Source organism: Eimeria acervulina, genomic scaffold (assembly GCF_000499425.1).
Source record: "Eimeria acervulina Houghton genomic scaffold, Eah_scaff20, whole genome shotgun sequence".
Lineage (NCBI taxonomy): Eukaryota > Apicomplexa > Conoidasida > Eucoccidiorida > Eimeriidae > Eimeria > Eimeria acervulina.
The window spans coordinates 79,081-98,960 of NW_013550063.1; the positions used below are offsets into that span (position 1 = coordinate 79,081).

At 53.8% G+C, this 19,880-nt stretch overlaps 2 protein-coding genes across 2 annotated transcripts; one reads left to right on the forward strand and one right to left on the reverse strand.

The window, feature by feature from the left end:
* Positions 1–5,112: 5,112 nt before the first annotated feature.
* On the forward strand, positions 5,113–9,367 carry EAH_00005110 (hypothetical protein, conserved; the record flags this gene model as incomplete). The annotated part of the gene is made up of 5 exons (XM_013396682.1): positions 5,113–6,121; positions 6,635–6,680; positions 7,599–7,820; positions 8,125–8,206; positions 8,363–9,367. The coding sequence occupies 5 exons, from the start codon at positions 5,113–5,115 to the stop codon at positions 9,365–9,367; spliced, it is 2,364 nt and encodes a 787-aa protein (XP_013252136.1).
* A 6,799-nt stretch (positions 9,368–16,166) lies between these two features.
* Positions 16,167–18,148, reverse strand: EAH_00005120 (mitochondrial carrier domain-containing protein, putative; the record flags this gene model as incomplete). Its single annotated transcript, XM_013396683.1, has 4 exons — positions 16,167–16,925; positions 17,058–17,301; positions 17,410–17,731; positions 17,920–18,148. 4 exons carry the CDS (start codon positions 18,146–18,148, stop codon positions 16,167–16,169), a joined length of 1,554 nt encoding a protein of 517 aa, XP_013252137.1.
* Positions 18,149–19,880: the final 1,732 nt, after the last annotated feature.

Below are 19,880 nucleotides of genomic sequence, written 5' to 3' on the forward strand. Positions count from 1 at the left end.
CTTTTGCTTGCTTTCAACCCTTATAAAGGGAAGAGTGAATTGGGTATTGCACCCAAAGCGCTTTCAAGTTGACTGTTCCGTTGCAATTGCTGTTCCATGCCTTGTTCTGAAGCAGGTCTGTGCAGTCAAAGGCACTAACTTCGGGTACGATAAGTTCTGAAGACCCCAGCGTCCACCCTCTGCGAAATGTGCCGTATTGTAGCTGTGAAGTACAGCCTTATCCCCACTGATTCACCCACATGTCGTCCCACTGCGAATGAGGGAGTTGCGCGAAGCATCTACGTTAATCATCGTTGGAACCAGTTGCTCCTCGAATGGACGCTCCATGACACAAAGCCCGTCGACCACAAGAGTGCAGCCCTCAGCATGGGCAACCGTGAGGTAAATAGACTGCACCTACGGTTCCACTCCAAATATCACAAGGAGTGAAGTGATGCAGCACTAGCACGTCATCTACTCCACCTCAGCAGCTCCGGCCTGATTATTCAGATCTTGTCTGAACGAATCAAGAGGCGTGGAAACCCTCCAAACTCCCCTCTTGTGCTTCCAAGAGCAGTGCTGTCTAGCAGCACTGTCTCTACGCCTGTCAGCACACTGCGGAGTGGGGTTGTAGTCATGGGGTTGTAGTCAATCCAGTATAGACAGGAAGTGCAACAAAATTGACTAAATACGAGTAGTTGTAAGGATTGGGGGAGGGAAGGAAGATCAAGAAGACGCATTGGCGCAATGAGCCACTCATCGGGGCTGTGCATGAGTAAGGGAGAGGTGCGTCCTTGCCATTACTGCTAATCTTGACCCATCTCAATCTGCTACTTATTCCTCTCCCTTATCCTACTAAATGATTTTACAATATTTTGCGGCGCCTATGCCGAAGGAAAGTACCAGCGCTGTCGCAGCAGCAGTTGTGTGCTCGAGTGTGCGGTTGTCGGTCCGTTGTATATTGTCCACCAAGTGGTATAGGTCCACATGCCCAATGTTACATGAAAGGATGCATCAGCCAACTTCTAAACACATTTTGACTCTATAAAAAACGGAGAACCCCGGCATTTTTGGGGCATTGCACAATGACCACTGGACAGCGAGAGCAGAGCCTACTGTACGAAGTGCCCCGTCCTGTCGTACGAGCGCATAGGCTAGTCTCTGCGAATATCCAGATCAAAAGGGGGATTAATTGGCAAAGACAATTTTCCAAATTATATACTAAAAGACTAGACAGCCTATTAAGATAGCCGGGAGTTCATTTCCTAAGCAAGAAGGCACTGGCCGCCACTTCCCCGCACGGCTGCATGCTACGGGGTTGACTGCTACTCGCAAACCTGCGCCTAACCAATGAGTCCGCAGGGATTATGAAGCATCACAGCCTCATCCTTTCCACCCATAATATCAAATCTATAGTTTAGGAATGTTTCAATCGCTCTCGTCCGGCTTCCTGAGGCGTCGGGCCCAGCACTCGTCGTACGGCCGGGGTGGACACCGGGGCTAAAACGGGTATAGTCCGTATTAAACGGCATTGTTGACACTTATCCAGCCGAGTACCTAACCTGCCAGTTTATATCGAATCGTTCTATGGACCTAAGCAGCAGGGGATGTGTAGAACGTGGTACCTCTAATGTACGGCGGTTCTAGGCAGAGTCCTCGGGCTTAGCAGAGAACTATGGTGAGCTGTACCGAAGTAAGAAAAGCTTAAGTTTTCGAAAGGCAGTTCAGTTTCCAGTCGTCATGGACACAGCCGCCTGGGCCTGTTGTCTAAAGTTGATCCTGGTGCTTCTACTACTCAGGCTCGAAACTGGATGATAGGTAAGCAACTTAGCAGTTGCTTACAATTCTAGTGCATACACAGAAAGGGGTCTTGATTATGGTTGCATTTGGGGATGCCCTCTAGCGCGAGTTGCGGCTCGGGCAAGGCGCTCCCGGCCCTCTCCTCGCTCTCCACGCATTGACCCCTATACCGCTCTGCCCAGGGCGTTTGGAACCTGAAGGGAAGGCCAGCTGCTTTTGCGGAACTTTCTGTGAAATCGGCTCAACTCTTCTGCAGCACATCTCGATGCTCGGGTGCGGCCAAGGGAACTCGTTTTACTTGGTAGCGCCGCATGGTTAGGAAGGGCAACCCCGAGCCGACAAAACCAACTTATTATCTGATCGGCCTGGTGATTAGCAATGGTTAGCCGTGAATGCGCTCTCCCCAAAAAAAGATATATCATCTGTTATCTCTCCCGTGTTGCCGAAGATTTAGCCATTTCGCCACTCGAATAGTGGAGACTGGTCAGAATCTGCCAATAAAAGCTTATCTCCCTAGAATAACTGTCAAAGACTCAGCATTTTGTGCCACTCGAGTAATGGAAATTGATCAGGAACTGCCCGCCGGCACGCGGGAGAGCAGCTGTTTGGTGCATCGCCACCCTGTAGCAACTGTCGTTTTTTAGCATGCCCGGCCCACACTATATCCCCAGCAAAAACAGTGCTTGAAGACTATCTCAGTGTTTGCTGACCAGATATGGGGGAGTATGATCGATCCGAAGCTGGCACCTGTGCCTTGCCTGTTGGAGGCTGCCCAATAGAGGCCAAGCAATGGTTTAACAATTGTGTAGAGTGTCAGTAGATGCAGAGAGGGTGTCTTCACTGCGCTTCCACGTGAATTTGCCTGGTAACGCTAGTTGCAGCGAGATGCGTTGCAACTCGTCTCAATCCACCACCTCTCACCCACCTTCAGGCCCTTCGGTTGCCATACTCAGACCACCTGACGACTGGAAGGAAATGGAGTTGCTTTTGGAAAACTCTTACCAAAGTATTTTGACTATACTGCAGGTCACAGTGGCTCAAAAGAAGCCCGCCCCAACCCTTGTTTAACTTCAGTTACAGCAGACGGAGCAACCCAATCATTAACTAATCACGCCTGGAAGCCGCATAGTTTCACGATATGCATCGTTGCTGACAAACGGTTGAGGGCTTTTGGCCCCATCTGGCTCAAACTCGTGACACTGCTTACTGTTGTCCATAAGAAGGCCGCCGAGGATCTCCAGCGTTGAGGCGGTCAAACTGAACACAGCAATAGCACTATTGCTCAATATTTTCCACTCTACCTTAGCCAAGATTCATCAATGTTTCGGGATGTCCGTCCTCGTGCGAAATTGGTTTAGTTAAAACGGTACAACCTGCTTAACAGCTTTCGAGTACTTGTTCTTCTCGCTGCGGCCACCTTCAACCTTTGGCTAGCTCCGCGCAACGGCCGCCAAGACTTTTTCTCCATATCACGGGGCTGGACTTCCTTTTGGGGCTGGCCGGATCCCTGTCTCACGTACGCATTGGTGTTGTGCGTCAGCAGCGGTTCACTGCAGTATTTTTCATTAGGTATGGATGCCCACACTAAACAACTGCTCCCAACCCAGAGTCTTACTTCACCAATGCCCACACCACTGCCCGTACAGGCCAAAGTGAGTTGCCGGTCAGCAGCAGCAGCACAAGTCAGCAGCAGCGGCAGACGACGCTTGCCTTGTTCCTTCGTCATTATTATTTTCCTTTTTTGTCCGCGGATATGGCCCCTCTAAATTCTTCCATCTTCTCCCTTGGTGCACCAATTATTTGTTGGGCACCCAGGAACACAGGGGCGCGTGTTGTTCGGGGGTGGAGGTGCGGCGCCGAAGTAACATCACCTGTCTGGAGTTGGCCGATGTATTTCCGTCTGTGCTCAGGGTTGGCTACTGAGGTCCAAGGGGGACTTGTCATGCATGTATCTTGGGGTACCTTGCAACACGTGCTGCAGCAAGTACTGCTGCACCTCAAGGCAGGCTGCCTCCTTGCCGCACCAGCCCCGGCAACTTCTGCCGGTGTGCCCAGGACCTCTGGAGACTGGCGAGGATTTGTGCTGCCTGTTGGGGGACCCCTGCCTCAAGTATTTTGACGCTATTGCAATTCACAAAGGTCCGCTGCTAGTAGTGAGCACTTGTTGCATGGCCTGAACTGCTAGTCCCCCCTGGCTTGATTGGGGCAAAAAGGCACTAATTTTAGATGAATAGAGAAGAATCACAGCTTAGACATGCACCGGCTGCCTTACAGTGTGTTAAAGGCCCGTAGGAGCCTCCGGAGTGCCCCGGAGGCCCCACCTGGCCCCACGGGGACCCGTGGGGATCCACTGGCAGCGCGGAATCAACGATCCTGGCTATTCGCGCCGATGGGCAACGCAAGTGCCCTCGGCCTTGCGTTTTTACCCCTTTTTATTGCCCCGATTGTCATTTGAGCAGGCAAGCAGCAGCAGCTGCTGCTGCTGCTTCGTTCAGGCATTTGTACGGCTACTCGTGCCGGGCGGGATTCGCTGAACTCCCTCCTCTAATTACGGGATTTGTTCTGCTGCCTTTTCCTCTGCCTCCGTATCTGGTAAGTTGTATCTGTTGTGTCTTGTTGCCTGCACATTCCAACTGGAGTCCCTGTCAGAAGAGAGCCCTTGCTTTCGATGCTCGGAAGAGGGCCTCACAGCTAGCCAGAAGAGTCTTGCTGGTGATGCAGTGACTGCTGCTGCAGCAGCAGCGCATGCGCGCCTCTCTTTGGATGAATTTTTTAGCTTCATTTTCTTTTCACTTGGTTTTTTTGTCCCTTCCCCATCCTGACGCCCCAGCCGCCAAGGCTACTCATCCAGTCACACTGACTGAGTGACCCTCGACACGGTCGTTCCCTTTAGCCTGCTCATCGCTCAAGACAGTTCATCGGTTACACATTGCTTTTTTTCCTCTTTAGCTTCTTTGCTCTTTCGGAGACCTTGGTGCACAGGGTGTTCATGTGTCGCAAGCTTATTCGGGAGTTTAGCGTTCACTGCTCAGCGTTTAGGCTTACCGGCGCCTAGCCCATTCACTCGACAGCCCGTGTGGGGCCGACGCCTGTGCAGACACCCCTGAAAATCTAGACCGCAAACTTCACTGAAGCCTAAACCCTGAAGCCTATACCCTAGTGCTAGTCGCGAAGGCGCCCACGGCGCTGTTGTTCGGACAGTAATGCTTTGACTTTTTCTTCGCCCTCTTATCGCAACTCCCAGCCGACATGCTCGCACACTAGTATTTTAAGTGTGCATATGCCCCAGTATGTAGCAAACAGCCCCGCAGCAACTCTTGCGCCTCTGACCCCATGTCCGAGGGATCGCTTACCCTGCCTGTGGGGTCTCAGAGAGAGAAACCCCCACATGGGGGGCCTTCTCCCCAACTCAAACGCTTTGTCTCCTCTTTAGGAAGCCGCTGGCACCTACGATGGAGTTGGGGACCCCAAGTGCAGCCCCCGCACCAGCTGCTGCGCGGGAACCTTTCGTTAAAGGCCCGCAGTAGCATGACTGCCTTGCCCAGTGGAGGTACCCTGATTCCCAGTAACATAAGCAGTAGCCGCAACAGCGGCAGTTGCGTTGAACTTGGGATATCCGGGTTGCGCCTTCCTAGCAGGGCCTCCTTGACTGCCAGCAGCTGCAGCAGCAACAGCAACAGCAGCAGCGGCTGCAGCAGCCAACAGCACCGCCTGCGGTCTTTTCCCCTCACCAAAAGCAGCCGACACTCACTGCCCCCTGCAAAAAGTCTCTACATGGCAAGCGCAAGCGGTGGCAAAACCAGCAGTAGTAGCGGCAACAGCAGCAGTAGCAGCACATACCAGCAGCAGCAGTCAGTTGGTGCAACCCCCTCCTGCACGCCCTCTCCACAACCCACTACAGCTTGTCTCCAGACTCAATGGGAGGAACAGCAACAACAAGAAGAGCAAAGACAACAACGGACAGAGCAACGTCTCGAACAACCGGATGAGCATCCGAACAGCTTCCTCTCTGTTGCGGCTTCTGCTGCTTCACCCTTGCTGCCTAACCCTACAGCTGAAGCAGGGCCATACGGTCTCTCTCCTAGAGCTGCAGAGTACCTAACTGGCGTCAGCATTAGCAACAACAGCAGCAAAAGCCACACGCCGGACCTGCCGCCCGAGGTGCTTGCAATAGCTGCAAGAGCGATGAGGGGGGCCGAAGAGGAGGTTCGCTTGGCCCGAGCTCGGATGCAGGAGAAGCAGTTGCAACGCCAGCAGCAACAGAGGCTGCAGCAAAAGCTAAAGGCTCCGACACAGCAGCGACAACCAGTTAACTTGACTGCAGCAGATCCCCAGCCACTCCGTATGCGACCATGCATCTGGATGGTGCAGTGATAGGTGGAGTATGTGTCAGAGACAGAAAGCTTAGGATTCAGGGAGGCAAGGAGACGGTTCATATATAGGAAAGAGAGCCACAAACAGAGTTCAGAAGGGCATTTGAAGGGTTGTTCAGTGTCCCATGCAAATCACCTCATGTGTGCTGGTGTCTGCTTTCATTTTTTATGGGTTTCATCTCTTTGTGCCTTCTCCGCTACGCGTGTCTTCTGTCTCCATGTCTGGGGTGTACCTTCTGAGCAGAAAAAGTTGCAAGGAAATGCCGGCTCGATGAGGGGTCTTACTACACCTTCAAATCTGCAAAGGCGAGGGTGTAGGGGATGGGACGTAGGGTTGACTGTTAAGGTTGTGACCCCGGGTTCAAGGTTTTCGTTGCGCAGCCGCGGACCAGCTAGGGCTTTGGGAACTGCATTGCCACCTGCCTGGGCTTATATCTTGCGATATTAGGTCCAGGCCTTATACTTTAGGGTTTGGGGTACAGGGTACAGGGTTTACGGTGTGGGGTACGGGGCTTGGAGTGTGCGCAGGTGAATGGGGTTACAGTGGAATTAAAAAACAGAGGAGAGGTTGCTGCTTCAATTCATAGACTCCACTGCGAATACGGTATTCCCCTCTGCAGGGAATTCGGCTTTCGGTGAGCCTGAGAGTTTAGAGTTTGGGGTTTGGAGCTTGGGCGTAGTGCATAGCATATAGCGAATAGTATGGGCTTACAGTTCAAGGGAAAGGGTTAAGATATCCTGGTGCTTTAGCTGAAGCTCACGTATTTTGCACAGACGGTTGTGGATTTCGTGCATAGGATTCCTTCCCAGGATGTATAGTTCGTCGTTCGTGCGGTTTTAGCGCCCACCCTCTTGTGTTTAGGGTGTAGGGCTTAAGACTAATGGTTTGCGGTGGAGGACTTCCTTGTTACCCCTGTGCCTTTTCTGTTCTGCTTCCATTTTTCACATTTGAACCCTACTTTTCCTATACCACTTTTGCCTGTGCTCCTTTCTCTTCCCCATTTGTGACACCGTCTCTATGCTTGCGTTTGTATTTAGTCCAGGGTAGCTCAATTTGCTAGCACTAACCGAAAGGCGCAGCAGGAAGACACGCATTTGACTATCTGTCTTTTGTTTTTCTCGCGAGTGCAGTTATTTCTTCTTGGCAGAACAACACCCGCTGCACCGGAAGGCGGGATCAGTCATTCGGAAGCCCCTAAACAGCATGCAAGTGTTGCCTGAGCCTTTTTCAGCTTGAGCTTGCCCTAAGTAGAGCACTGCAGCTGATGTCTGCTTGCCTTTGCCCGCCTGCTATCCTGCCACACGAAAGACCCCCGCCGCTTGTTGTTGCTGCTGGTTGGAGCCTCTGAATGCATTTGTACTGAGAGGAGGAATGCCGGACTCAATGAACAGCGCTGCTGTTATGTTGAAGGGATGGGTAGGCAACGTCATGTGGTGTGTCTGCAGAAAAGAGCGACTTGATGAGCTACAGCTCCAGGGCCGCAGTAGGAACCGCAGCAACACCGATCCGCAAGCGCGCCCAGCAGCCGAAGCTGCAAGCAGCAGCACCGCCACCACCAGGTGGTCGTACTGCATCCGAATTCGCATGCGGCAGTTACAGAAGCCTCAGCAGTTACTGCAGCTGCCAACGCAGCTCGGAATATTCTTCCACGAGTTGGCACACCTCCGGTTGGTTGAATAGACGCTCAGTCTCTTTCCTTTATTATTTCCTGGCTATTTCTGCCATCGCTGATGCCATTTTAGTTTTTTGCAACCCCTGTGCTAGCTTCCCACTGCCTTTTCCCCAGACGTGGTGCCTTACTCTAGACGCAACCCTTGCTCCTGCATGTTGCTGCTGCTCCTGTTTCCCTTACGGCTACTGCTCCTGCTCATAGCGGTGGTGCTGCTAGTACCAGTGGTGATGCTCCTTCGGGTACTATCCTTGCTTTTCCATGGAGCAGATTCCACCTGCTGCGGCTGCCACTGTTCGCAGGTATATGAATCATGGCTTGGGTTTCGCTTGTCTGCTTGCTCGCATCTTTCGGTATGCCACGGAGCGCGGCCTGTTTGAACCCGTGAGTTTTCCATTCGCTTTCGTGCCTCGGCAGGCGGGCATGGAGATAGAGAAAGAGTAGCAGCGTCACTGCCTCATTCATGCAGCTGAGCGACGCAGGCTGAATCAGCGTGGGTCTGGAGCCTTGCTGGCATTTATCTTCACAGTTGTTTGTCAGATGTCGTCTGTCTCCTTGTGGTTGCTTGTGATTGGGGCGAAGTGTCTTCCCGTCGTTGCGTCCGATGCTTGCAGCCCCTATTGCTCACTTGGGTCCGCTGGGCTGTGCAACTCGTCGTCTTATCTTGGTGTCGTTTGGTTTGCGCTTTGCCTCCTTTGCCTCGATGCATTTCCTTCTGTCTCAGACTTTTGTTGCGTGGTGCTACAGGGGTGGGAGACAGAGCTGCCATCTCCTTGGCTCTGGGAACGGGTCCTCTTCTATTGCGGTGGCTTCGTCACCGACACCGTGCTGCAACAGCTGCTGCTGGCAGATCCCAAGGCTCGTGCTGCTGCTGGTACTGCGTGCAATCTCGATGCACCAACATCAGCGTCAGTGGCAGCTGCTGCTTCCGCTGATGCTAATGTTGCGCAGTTACACGCTAAGGAGAAGCAAGCGCCCGATGAGCCTGCGCCCGCCGCTGCGGCTACCAATCCTTCAGCTACTCAAGCAACAGCAGCAGTGGCATCAACAGATTCTGCTGTAGTGGAACCAGCACCTGCTTCTGGTGCTGCTTCTGCAGCAGTTGTGTCGAAGAGGCTGACGAATGGCCGCATTAAGCAAGAGGCTGCACAAGGCTCAGCAAAAAATCCGAGGATGCACCACCAACAGCAGCAGGTACTGCGGCAACGACGAACCGCACCAACTGTTACGCTTCGTCGGCGCGCCAGTGGCGGCAGTGTTGGCGTTCAGAAGGCATCAATGCGGAGCAAAAGCAGCAACAGCAGCAGCAGCATTTCAGCGTCACATCTGGGTTCAGGGAAAGCCTTTGCATCTGTTTACCCCACAGCTCCCATTCGTCACCAGCAGAGGCAGCAGAAGTTGCAACAACCCCAACCTCAAAGACGGCACCACCAGCTCCTAAAGCATCGCAGCAGCATCAACAGCAGCTCTAGCTCCACCAGCAGCACCACCACCAGAAGCAGTTGCCGAAGCAGCAATCGACGGCGAGGCAGTCTTTTATCGTAGCAACGCAAGAGAAGCAGGGACGTCTCAGCCGCAGAGCTGTCAAAGAGAGACGCTGCATGGGTGCCCGGGACCCAATAGAAGCAGCGGCGGAGCAGTAGCAGCAGCAGTTCCTGCCGCTGCTGTTAGGATCAGAAACATTTGCACTTTCGGTTTTTATTGTTCCTTCAGAGCGATTATCCTTTCCTTATGTTGCAGTGGAATTGACCTGCAGCAGCATGTACTGCTCTAGTGGGCCTCCCATTTTGAAACATGCATAGCATGTTTCAAAATTGGCGGCGTAGGCACCGTGGCTGGAGAGGGTGCAGTGCTCTTAACTCAAGTAAAGCTGCCGCAGGAGCGACTGTGTTCCTACTGCACAACAGCAAAGAGTCTCTGCTGCTGCGGCATCCAAGCCAAGCAGCATTACAGACTTGGTTGCCTTTCCTTTCTATTAGTGAGCTGAAGAGGCGGAATATTCTGATTGCCTCTTGAGAGGTGCAGTAGCTACGTTGCAGACTCGCTGACTACAGCCCTGCTGCCTGCTGCCTGTAGCGGCGGCGCCATTAGCGGCTGCACTTGCAGCTGCACCATGAAAACAGCAACAGTAGCAGCAGAAACAGTAGAAGCAGCAACAACAGCAACAACAGCAACAACAGCTGCAAGGAAGTGAATAAGGCAAAGGCGTTAGCAAATCTGCAGTCATATGTGCAGCAATGGTGGCACTATCAGCAGATACTGCTGACAGCGGCGTATCCGCCATCGTTCCGTACCAGTCTGGGCATGCGAAAGGGAAACACGCGCAAGCGTTTTCCAGCCCTTGAATGTCCCTTTGCAGCCATCGCTTGCTGAGCTCGAAGAGGGAGATGCAGTAGCAACAGCGACAGCAGCAGCAGCAGCAAGTGCATGTGTTGCTTTCAGTGTGCACAGGGGAAAGGTTCAATCCACCAGCCAGCAGAGAGCGCCACATAGGTGGGACACAAAGGCTGCCGTCTCCGGCAGTTGCTGAGGAGTTGCGAACTGTTCCCATTCCCTGTTACACTTGTCTATTTAGTTGACGTCCAGACTATGGCAGTCCATGGGAAACAGGAAAGAAATAAGGGGAGCGCCAACGTACGCTGCATATGCGTCGGCTGCATATGCGTCTGCGCGAGCGGGTGCTAACGAAAATAGACAGAGATTGCAGACGAAAATGACGAAAATAGACAGAGGTTGCATAGAAGAGCAGGCAAGAACTTTTGTCCATTACACTATGTCTTGGTTTGTACAAAACGGCGGAGCGTAGAGTGGACTACGACTTGTCATGTCAGTAGGTGTTATGTCGCAGACACCACCATAGGACAGACAAAATGGCTTCCAAACAATTTGACAACAACATAGTAGAAATTCCCTCGTTACTCGACGAAGGCCCTTCCTCGCTTTTCGCCGTGTCACACTACATAGCTTGCACGTACCAGTCAGGGGAGAGTAGACACTAGAGACTGAGCAAGAGACAGTCAACAGGTTACCAGGCAGGACCAAAATTCAGGGGAGCTGCACTGCACCCGTGATGGGATCTGCCAGCGTCCCTTGAATTCCCCTAGGCGCTCCTAGTAGCCCTTGGTTATCCTTGATAGGCCTTGAAAGGCCCTACATGTGGCCCTATTCAGTGACGCCTGGTGTTCCCAGTGGGGCACTCCTGAGATGTGATGTTCCAGAGATGATGGAGGCACCAATAAATGCTCAACACAACCGGAAGAGCATGGTGCACTCCAAGCAAGCCTGATAATTGTGCATGCAGAGTCATCTCAGCGCGTATTGTTTGTCTGTCTTTCACCACTTTCCTCTTCCAGGATCCAGACGTTAAGACAGGCGGATTTCTTGCTCCGCAGCATCTCGAGACTACTGCTGCAATGATCTCCGTCGGGGGCCCTCTCCCCTGGGTAATATTTGGCTATCTGCCTTTTGCCGAAGCCCTCAAAGAATTTGCCTGTCTCCTGTGGACCCTGATAGCTTCGAGAAAGGGTGCACCCCTAAATCGGTGTTCTTGCGAACGGGTCTTGGAGGATTTCTTAATGTGCGTCGTAGTTGATTTGCCATCAGTCAAAACGTGGTAGCATTTCCGTCGTTGTGGCTAGGCTCAGCGAATTTGCGCTCTTCATCCCCTTTTCGAATTCAGTAACCGCAGAGGCAATGGCATAATTATTCAAGGTACTTGCCTGGAAATTTTATGGTTTTCCAGATAACATCGTACCTGGGGAGGTCCGCAAATGCTTAAGAGCTCTGGGATGCGAATTCATGACCCAGTTTGATATCGAACACAGCAAGAGCACCAAAACCCCCCAAGAGGTAGAGGGTCTAGCAAAACCTGTCAGCATAAAACTTGTGTGGTATTTTGTAGTGAACTTCCACTCAAGGCTCATCACTGTTTCTTGATTTTCTTCGTCTGCACCGAAACACCGTTGTCTGGCTCGAAGATGGATCTAGTAGTTGGCAGCAAGCCCCGAATGGCCGCAGCTGCAGACTTCCACAAACAGCTTGCAGTAGCTCAGGAATGCTTGAAGAGGGCACACGAACACCAGGCAAGAAACCAAACCAAACGATATCGTGCAGATTTTTCTCCAGTCAACGCTTTGGCTTACACTGCCAACTTGCCCTAACTTAGCGACGTCACCGCATTATTAGCTTACAAACGATTACACGTTGACCTGATTTTTCCCGAGTTCTCTTTACAACAACGCAGCAGCGTCATTGCAGCGAAGGAGCAACTAGACGGAAATGAGATGCGCGTTACACGCGCATAACGATGCAGAGTGGCCCCGTAGAACTAGAATATGATGATAATTACCCAAAAGAAGCCGAAGATCCGAGTGGGTCTCAGCGGATCGACTGCGCGAAAGAGCGTCAGCACTCCCTCCTCGACTCAGGGAGGCGACTACATGCACAGCACAGCTAAAATGCTTGCTGCGTAGAACTTTTTGGGGAATGTTGGTGTATCACGTGTGTAGAGCTGCCTAGAGCTGCCTGTATCTGTATACCCACGCTGTTTACGCTGTCAATTACTTTTCCACTATGGCCTGCGCACCACCTTCTACGTATGCTAGCTCGGCGCCGCCACCGAAAACACTTTCAACTGCTTTCATACTAATGCGTGCGCCCCCTTCTGCAGCTGTGCGGCCCCCCCTCACACGTATTTGCCTACCGCGTTGGCGGCAGTTCATTGCATACTATTGCTTAGGCTGGGACGCCGTCACTAACGAGAGGCTACCACCCCTGGAGCAGCGCGCAGATCGCCTAACTCATTAATGTCCATGCCCCGGCTGCGGTGGTGAGATGCTCCCGACAGCTGCTTCAGCAAACATTGGCACCATAGACATGTGCTGCTAGCCCTTTTTTTCGTTTCCCGTGTTTCGGGTTGCCCTGTCTCGCAGCCTCCTTCCTCTCCCTCGGTGCATCAATCATTATTTGGGCTCCAAGGAACACAAGCGCGTGCGCTGTTTGGGGGTAGGGGCATAGCGAGGGTCGTCGATCACACCTGAGGACCGTTCGTTGCAAGTGCATTGCAGTCAAAGGCTTGAAAAAACTCCTTGACTCCACTGCAGTTCGAGACAGTCCCCATTTCTCAAACGCAATTGATTTCCCCTCCAATACCCATGCCTCCTGGACGCAGAGGCGCAAGAACGCGGAGCTGCTGCGAAATGGCGTCTTACCAAGAGACCTCCAACGCACCGTGCTGCAAGTGCTGCAAAGCAACCCCACTCGGAAGCTCAACCAAGCCGCCTGTGCTGCATGTCCTAGCACTGTAGACAGCTGTTAAAAACTTATTTGGCCCTCCGTAGCCAGTATGCGAGCAAGCCGAGGTAGGCGTACCAACTTTGCCTGCCCCATGATGTAATAAGGGGGAGACATTTGGGGAGGGAGGGGAAAATATGTAGCATGGTGTGTCTAGAGTTGCCCCATGTAGTTCTACTTGCTCGCAAGCTGGCTACTGATGGACAAGGAACCGTTTGTAAACTGGCTACTGTGTTAGCACATGCACTGGAATGAGTCTTGTGCATGATTGCATCTGCGGCTGTCTTGCAGCACTAATTGCAACAAGATGCGTTCCAACAGACACAGGCCACCTCTCAATATGAGCTACAAGGCCATCGTGCTGTCGCGCCCGGGACGCCTGGAGACAGGAACGGATTTTAGCTGCTCCCCCCGGCAGCCCGAACTATTCTGAAGCTATTGCAGTTCACTACGGCTCTCAAGTGAGATTGAGGGCCCTCGTTGCATGGCCACAGTCCGTGTTCCCCTCCTTGATTGGGGCGAAAAGAATCTCCGCCGTTACACCAGTACTTTGCAGAGTTCTTGCAGCTTGTCCCCGAGGAATACAGTGGCTGGAGGAGGCGAGCGCGCTCATGTACTTCTGTAATGCATGGAATAACAGTAAAGGCAATTGTTAAACACAAATAGTTGAAAATTATTAGCCCAACCTCAACGCCAACATGCTTCACCCTACCTGCCCGCTGCGCCTGCAACGAGAGTACGAGATCGTACCCGCGTACGGTCGTAAGTTGCAATGGAGCCCAAGGAGTTAATGTGAGATTTTCTAAAAAGCACGGGCACTTACCCTCCATCCCCAGGAGTCCTGGGCACAGTGGCTAAGGGCCTGGGGGTGGTGAGGAGAGGAGCTCGCCGTCGTGAGCTGCACCTCACCTTGCTGCATCTAATCCTACAAGGCAGCCCCACGCGCACGCACAACAAGCCTCTCCTGCTGCGTATGCTAACACAGCGGACAGTTGTTAAAAACTTATTCGTCCCCTAGGAGGCACCTTGCATGCCAATACAGGTACGCGTACCAACTTCACGCAGTTTCACTTCGCTGCGGATGTCGGTGCAGCAACACAGTGTTCGTCAGTGCTCCTTTATTGGACGCCCCTACATTAATGCTGGAAGCACGCTAATTTCACTTGGCCGTTGCACGTGCCGCTTTTCAGTAGGTTGTTGAGTAAATAGTAACTGTCTGCGCCAGTTAGGTGTCCTGGAGACGTCCGCCTCCCCCGGCGGCTAGATCTGCTAATGCGGACTCGAAACCCGTTAAAATTAAACAAAATAGAGGAGTAGGGAGAATTAGGCAGAAAAGACAGCAGAAATCCACAGATATCCGAGGGGGGTCAGCCCTGGAGACCGCTGGGGCGACGAGTGGCCGTGTGTTGCGGGAGCGAGATAGTTGGGGAAGCAATCGGCAGTGTATAGGCTAGTACTGGCACACTACGGAAACACACACTTTTAAACACACACATTTCTGTTCCAATGCAAGTAGGAAGCTCTCGAGCAGCTAGCCAGACACTGCAGCAGCACAGCGGCGGCACCCCTGACCACGACCCAGAGAACGATGTCAGGCCGTCACAAACAAAAGTACATTTTATAGCTCATTGCTGTCTCTGTAATTTCTTGTCTCTTTCTTTCTTGGTGTTGCTGCAGCCGCAGCAGGCACCGGACGCACAGGACAGGCCACCTCTCACGCCAGCAACTGCAGCGGCAACTGCAGCAGCAACTGCAGCAGCAAGATGGCTCCAGCCCGCCCCAGTGTGAAGTCTGCCCGGAAGGCCCCCAAAAAGTCCCCGGGAAAGAAGGCCTCTAAGGTTGCTGCAACAAAGGGCAGCACCACCGTTGGCAGGAAAACATCACGTGCTGCATCTGCTGCTCCAGCAGCAGCTGCAGCACCCAAGGTAAAAAAGACCATCAGGAAGACCCAGGCGAAGCAGGATAAGGCAAAGGCGGGCAAAAAGGCCTCAAAGAAACGAACCACAAAAAAGACACCAGCGAAGAAGTCGAAGAGCAGCAAGAAAGCATGAGCGCCCCGTCGTTGCTGCTGCTGCAGCAAATCGCAGTGGCACACAACAGCAGCGCGTCGTGCTGCTGATGCTGCTGCAACAGACAGTGGTGTTTTGGCCAACTTGTCCGTGTCAGGATATTCGCAGTAGCTGTTGCTGCAGCAGGGAACCAAAAGCTGCAGCAGGAGACGGGAGCAGCGGCTGCAGTATCGCCGGCGGCGAGCACAGTAGCAGCAGCTGTTGCTGCAGCTGTAGCACATCACATCAGTGCATTGTCCCTCGCATGGGACTTCTTCCCATTGTCACGTTGCTGCGGCTGCAGCAGCAGCAGCAACGCTGCGGGCCAGCAGCAGACTGACTGCACTTAGTAGCACTTTTCCTTAGGCTTCCCTAGAAGCCACCAACCCTCCGTGTCGTTCATTATTCCCGGTATTTTGCTGACCAGATACGGCCGTTGCTGCTGCATCCTTCCGCACTTGCAGTGCAGGAAAATGCAGCACTTCTACTGCGAACCGCGTGCAGCGTGGCTGCAGCAGGTGGTGCCGTTGCTTGCGCGGTAGCGTACGGCCATTTTTTGGAAGTGGGTGCCACTACTCCCTCGGTTTGTACCTCAAGGCGCAAGAACTGCTAAGGCTGTTGCTGGTGCTGCAGCGCCGGATGTATAGGTGGGCCGGCTGACATCTGCTGCTGAAGGCAGCAGCAGCGCTGCCTCCCAAAAAATACGCCTGTTAGGTGCCATGCGTCAACATGAACAGAGTGTCTGCTAGGGAGCGGCGGCAACCATAAAACAGCTGCAGCCGTTACTGCAGCAGCAGCTACTGCCCAGGCTGCAGCAACAGCAGCACTTGCTGCTGCTGCAGAGGTGCGTTTCTCATGCTTGCGGGGTTCTGACAGGAGCCCAGTGCCCCTGCCCCTCAACAGCTGCGATTTCAGCCGTTGCAGCGGCTGCTTTGGGAGGGCGTGTGGCCGCCGCCGCTGCAGCTGCTGTTTGCAGCGCGGTTGCCGGTGCTGCAGTGTCTGCCTCAGGGGCTGTTGCGTGCGGCAAGCCGCTGCTGCTCCACTTTTTGGGTCCAATCCCTCTCGAAGTTGCTTATGGCGTATTTCATCTTCTCATAGACAATCCAAGAAAGTGATACAGCAGGGAGGGCCTTACAGCAGTTCGCCTGAAGACCTCTGTAGAGACCTCTGAACCCACCTTGGCGAATGGCCGCTGCTGCCGCTGCTGCACTATTGCGGTAGAGCAAAGGCTGACCTCCGCTCCCGTCCACCTGCATGCGCGTCCTCACCAGCGCCGTCGGGTACGCCAAGACCTGCCCAATGAGGCTGCTGCAGCCGCCCATTAGGAGCAGCACCGCAGCCGGAGGCGAGGCGGGGGGAAGTCCGCTGCTGCCGCTGCTCTCATCGCAGCGGCAGCGGCCTCGCAAAGGCGCAGCAGCGGATGCAGCTGCTCCTGCAGCTTCTGCTGCACCAGGGGCAAAGGACACCATCCCGGCAGGGCTGTTCTTGGGGTTACAGCTGCTGCACTTTGCGTGCAGCAGCAGCTGCTGCTGTTGTTCCAGCTGTTGCTGCTGTTTGGGTATAATCACTCCTTGGACATAAGCTTCTTTTAGTGTCTCGAAAACAGCCAAGTCGATTCCAGCATATGGAATGATGCCCAGCAAAGAAGGCCCCACACCTCTGTACAGACGCCTAAGGCCACCCTCTCTGTAAATCGCCCTAAAACACTGCAGCACTCCGGTATACATACACCCCGGCCCATAAGCTGCCAAACGAGTCTTCACCTGCATACACATAAAAAAAAGGTAAACGACAGACTATAAATCACAAGCTTTAAACACTGAGCCCGCAACGCTCAATCCCTCTTGCGGTCGCTGGAGTATAAAAGGGTTGAGGGTGGATGCTGGGATACTTACGAGCTCCATAGGGTAAATGAGTAGCTGCGCACACAGACCCGCCGTTGCCCCACAGAGGAACCTGTCCAAAAGCTGCAAGTGAGGTTCTGCTGGCTCCGCCGGCTGTTGCTGGTGTGGCTGTTGTTTCTGCTGTTGCTGTTGCTGTTGCTGCTTTCTGTGGGCTAGCGCATGTTTGCAGATGTCGTAGCTATAGAACTTGACAGCTGTCTCCGGCACAACCTTTAAACAGTTCGTCAAATTCCCTCTGAAGAAACCACGCCAACCTCCCAAAAGCAAGTGGCCTCTGCTGCTCGTGCTGCTGTTCCTGTTGTTGCAACAGTTGCTGCTGCTGCTCGTGAGCGCCGATGCATACCGCACAGCCGGTCTCACCCCGTGCTGCTGATGCGGCTGTTGCGGTGGGGCTCGTCCGTCTGACTTAGCGGGTTGCGGAGACCGTTGTTCTCTGCCCCTGCTGTTGCTGCTGCTGCTAGCGTTGCTGCTGCTCGGTGCAGCGGCACCCAGGGCAGCAGAAGGAGCCACAGATGCCGCAGCAGCCTTGACTGACAGCTCCTGCTGCATAATGACTCGCGCTGCTTGCCTTAGCGGCACCGAAAAAGGTTGCAACTGCAGCATAACCTTCACCCGGTCCAGCGGAGCAGTGGCGGTGCGCGAGACAGCACCTACGTGCGCACAACCTGACCCAAAAGCCCTAAACCCTAACCCCCATACCCTGCACTATTCTACACCCGAATGTCCACCCCCTGAAATGTTTAGTCCCTACGGCCTCCGCTGTGCCAAAGCAGCGCTTAGGCTTTAAGGTTTAGCCTTAAGGGCTCGGGTGTTCGGTTTAGCGTGTAGGTGTTTCGAGGTCGCAAGCCCTCACCTGCAACGGCTCCGCTAGTAAGATGCAAAAAGGCATGGGTGCGCATAATCTGCAGCATCTTCGGATCTTCATTCTCGCCTTGCTGGAATTGTTGCTGTTGCCGCATCTGCAGCTCCCGCGGGTCAGAGTGCCTCTTCAAACCGTGCAGCGCTACCTGCTGCTCACGGCTTGCTGCAGAAGCCGCAGCAGCCGAAGCAGGGCTGCTGCTGCAAGCGGCAAAATGGCTCATGCTGACGGGCAGCCGGTACATAGAGACAGACCTATTACAACTGTTGCTTCTGAACAAGCTGCTGCCGCCGGCGCAATTGATACTGTCGTAGATGTTTCGGGCACAGCAAAAGTTGAAGATTCCACTTCCGTAATTAATACTACTGGTGCCATCGTTGCAGCCTTTTACGTTGCTGGTGTGGTGGCTGAGGGTTCTACCTTCGTAGCTGCCGCAGTGAAAGGGAGTTGCAGGGGGCATCGACCCCACGGGGACATGTCTTGTTGATGCGGCTACCGCTGCTGCTCCCCTTCCCCTCAAAGGTCGCAAATCTGCCCTCTCGACTGCCAACGTTTCTATGGCCTCGGCTGCTCCAGCTGAAGTGGATGCTGCAACAGCCCTCGCCGCTGTCCAGGCTGCCGCTGCAGACGACAGCGGCGAGCTGCCCCGGCCCCGGCTGTCGCCCGTTTTACAGGATAGGGAAGTTCGCACTGCGCCTAACCAGCCGGGCGTCAATGGCGTAGCTTGAGCGCAAACAGCAGCAAGAGCAGCGGTGGAAGCAGTATCTGAACGAGCACCAGCAGCAGAGGCTTCATGTACTGCCACCGAGGCGCCAGGCTGCTCATCGGACCCTCCACATACACCATCCAGTGTAATGCCCATGATATCTGGTCTGCTGTCGCGGCGGCTGCAGATGCAGATGCTGGCGGGCATGCTGGTGTAGTTGTCGCTGCTGCTACCTTGGCTTCTGCAGATACTCGTGCAGCAACAGCCGTTGCTGTTTCTGCACTCTTCCAAAGCTCGCCATGATAAGCCTCCATCAGGGGGGACCCTGACAGGGGAATCCTGCGCCTCCATCAAACTTTACAAAAAGACTACGGCGCTGTTGCTGCTGCTGTTGCTGCTGCCGCAGCGGCTGCTGCTGCGCCATAGGAAGCAGCAGGGCCAATCCTCCTGCCTTTTCCAGTAGTCTAGCGTGACATCAGTCCCATCTGTACCTCAAAGAGGCGCTCATACAGCGCTAGCCCAAGCAGGAGCAGCAACCGAGCAGCAGCTGCAGCGGCTGCAACGCGCATGCAAACTGGCGCCTTTACGCTGGGCACCAGGAACTGCTGGGGCTTTGCTTACGCCACTTCTTTCTCGTGGCCTTCGTTCAACGAAATATATATCACACAATTTAAAAAAGCTTCCCAGCACCGCCCCACACTGGAAGCAGCTCAACGAACGGAGCATCGGTTTCACCAACAGCATCAACAACACCATGAGCGCCAGCGGGCTCTTCCTATCATACCATTTTGTCCCGTTCTGATCAATTTCAAGAGCTTGAGGGAGGGCTCATACTTTCGCCGGTTTCACTTGTCTGGGCGCAAGGGTCTAAGGCTTTCATTAGGATATAAGGAATAGGGCCAAGGGTGTAGGTAGAGCTGACGGTTTAGGATGGAGCCCCGACCTCCGGTGGCGGTACCCCAAGGTCCGGGGCCGCTCTCCTGCAGAATCTGCAGCTGCGAACTGCAGGACAGACACGCGTTTAATGAGCACCACAGGACGTCCTGGCACCTGTCAGTAGGACCCAAAACGGGGTTTCGGAGCCCGGCTAGGGCTGCATCATCCCTTGAGCAGTTGCTGCCCTCAATGTTGGCGCTGCTTCCCAGGACCCTGTTCTGTGCACATGCACTTCGCATGTGGCTCTCCCTCTCTCCCTCTCTCTCTCTCTCTCTCTCTCTCTCTGTGTGTGTGTGTGTGTGTGTGTGTGTGT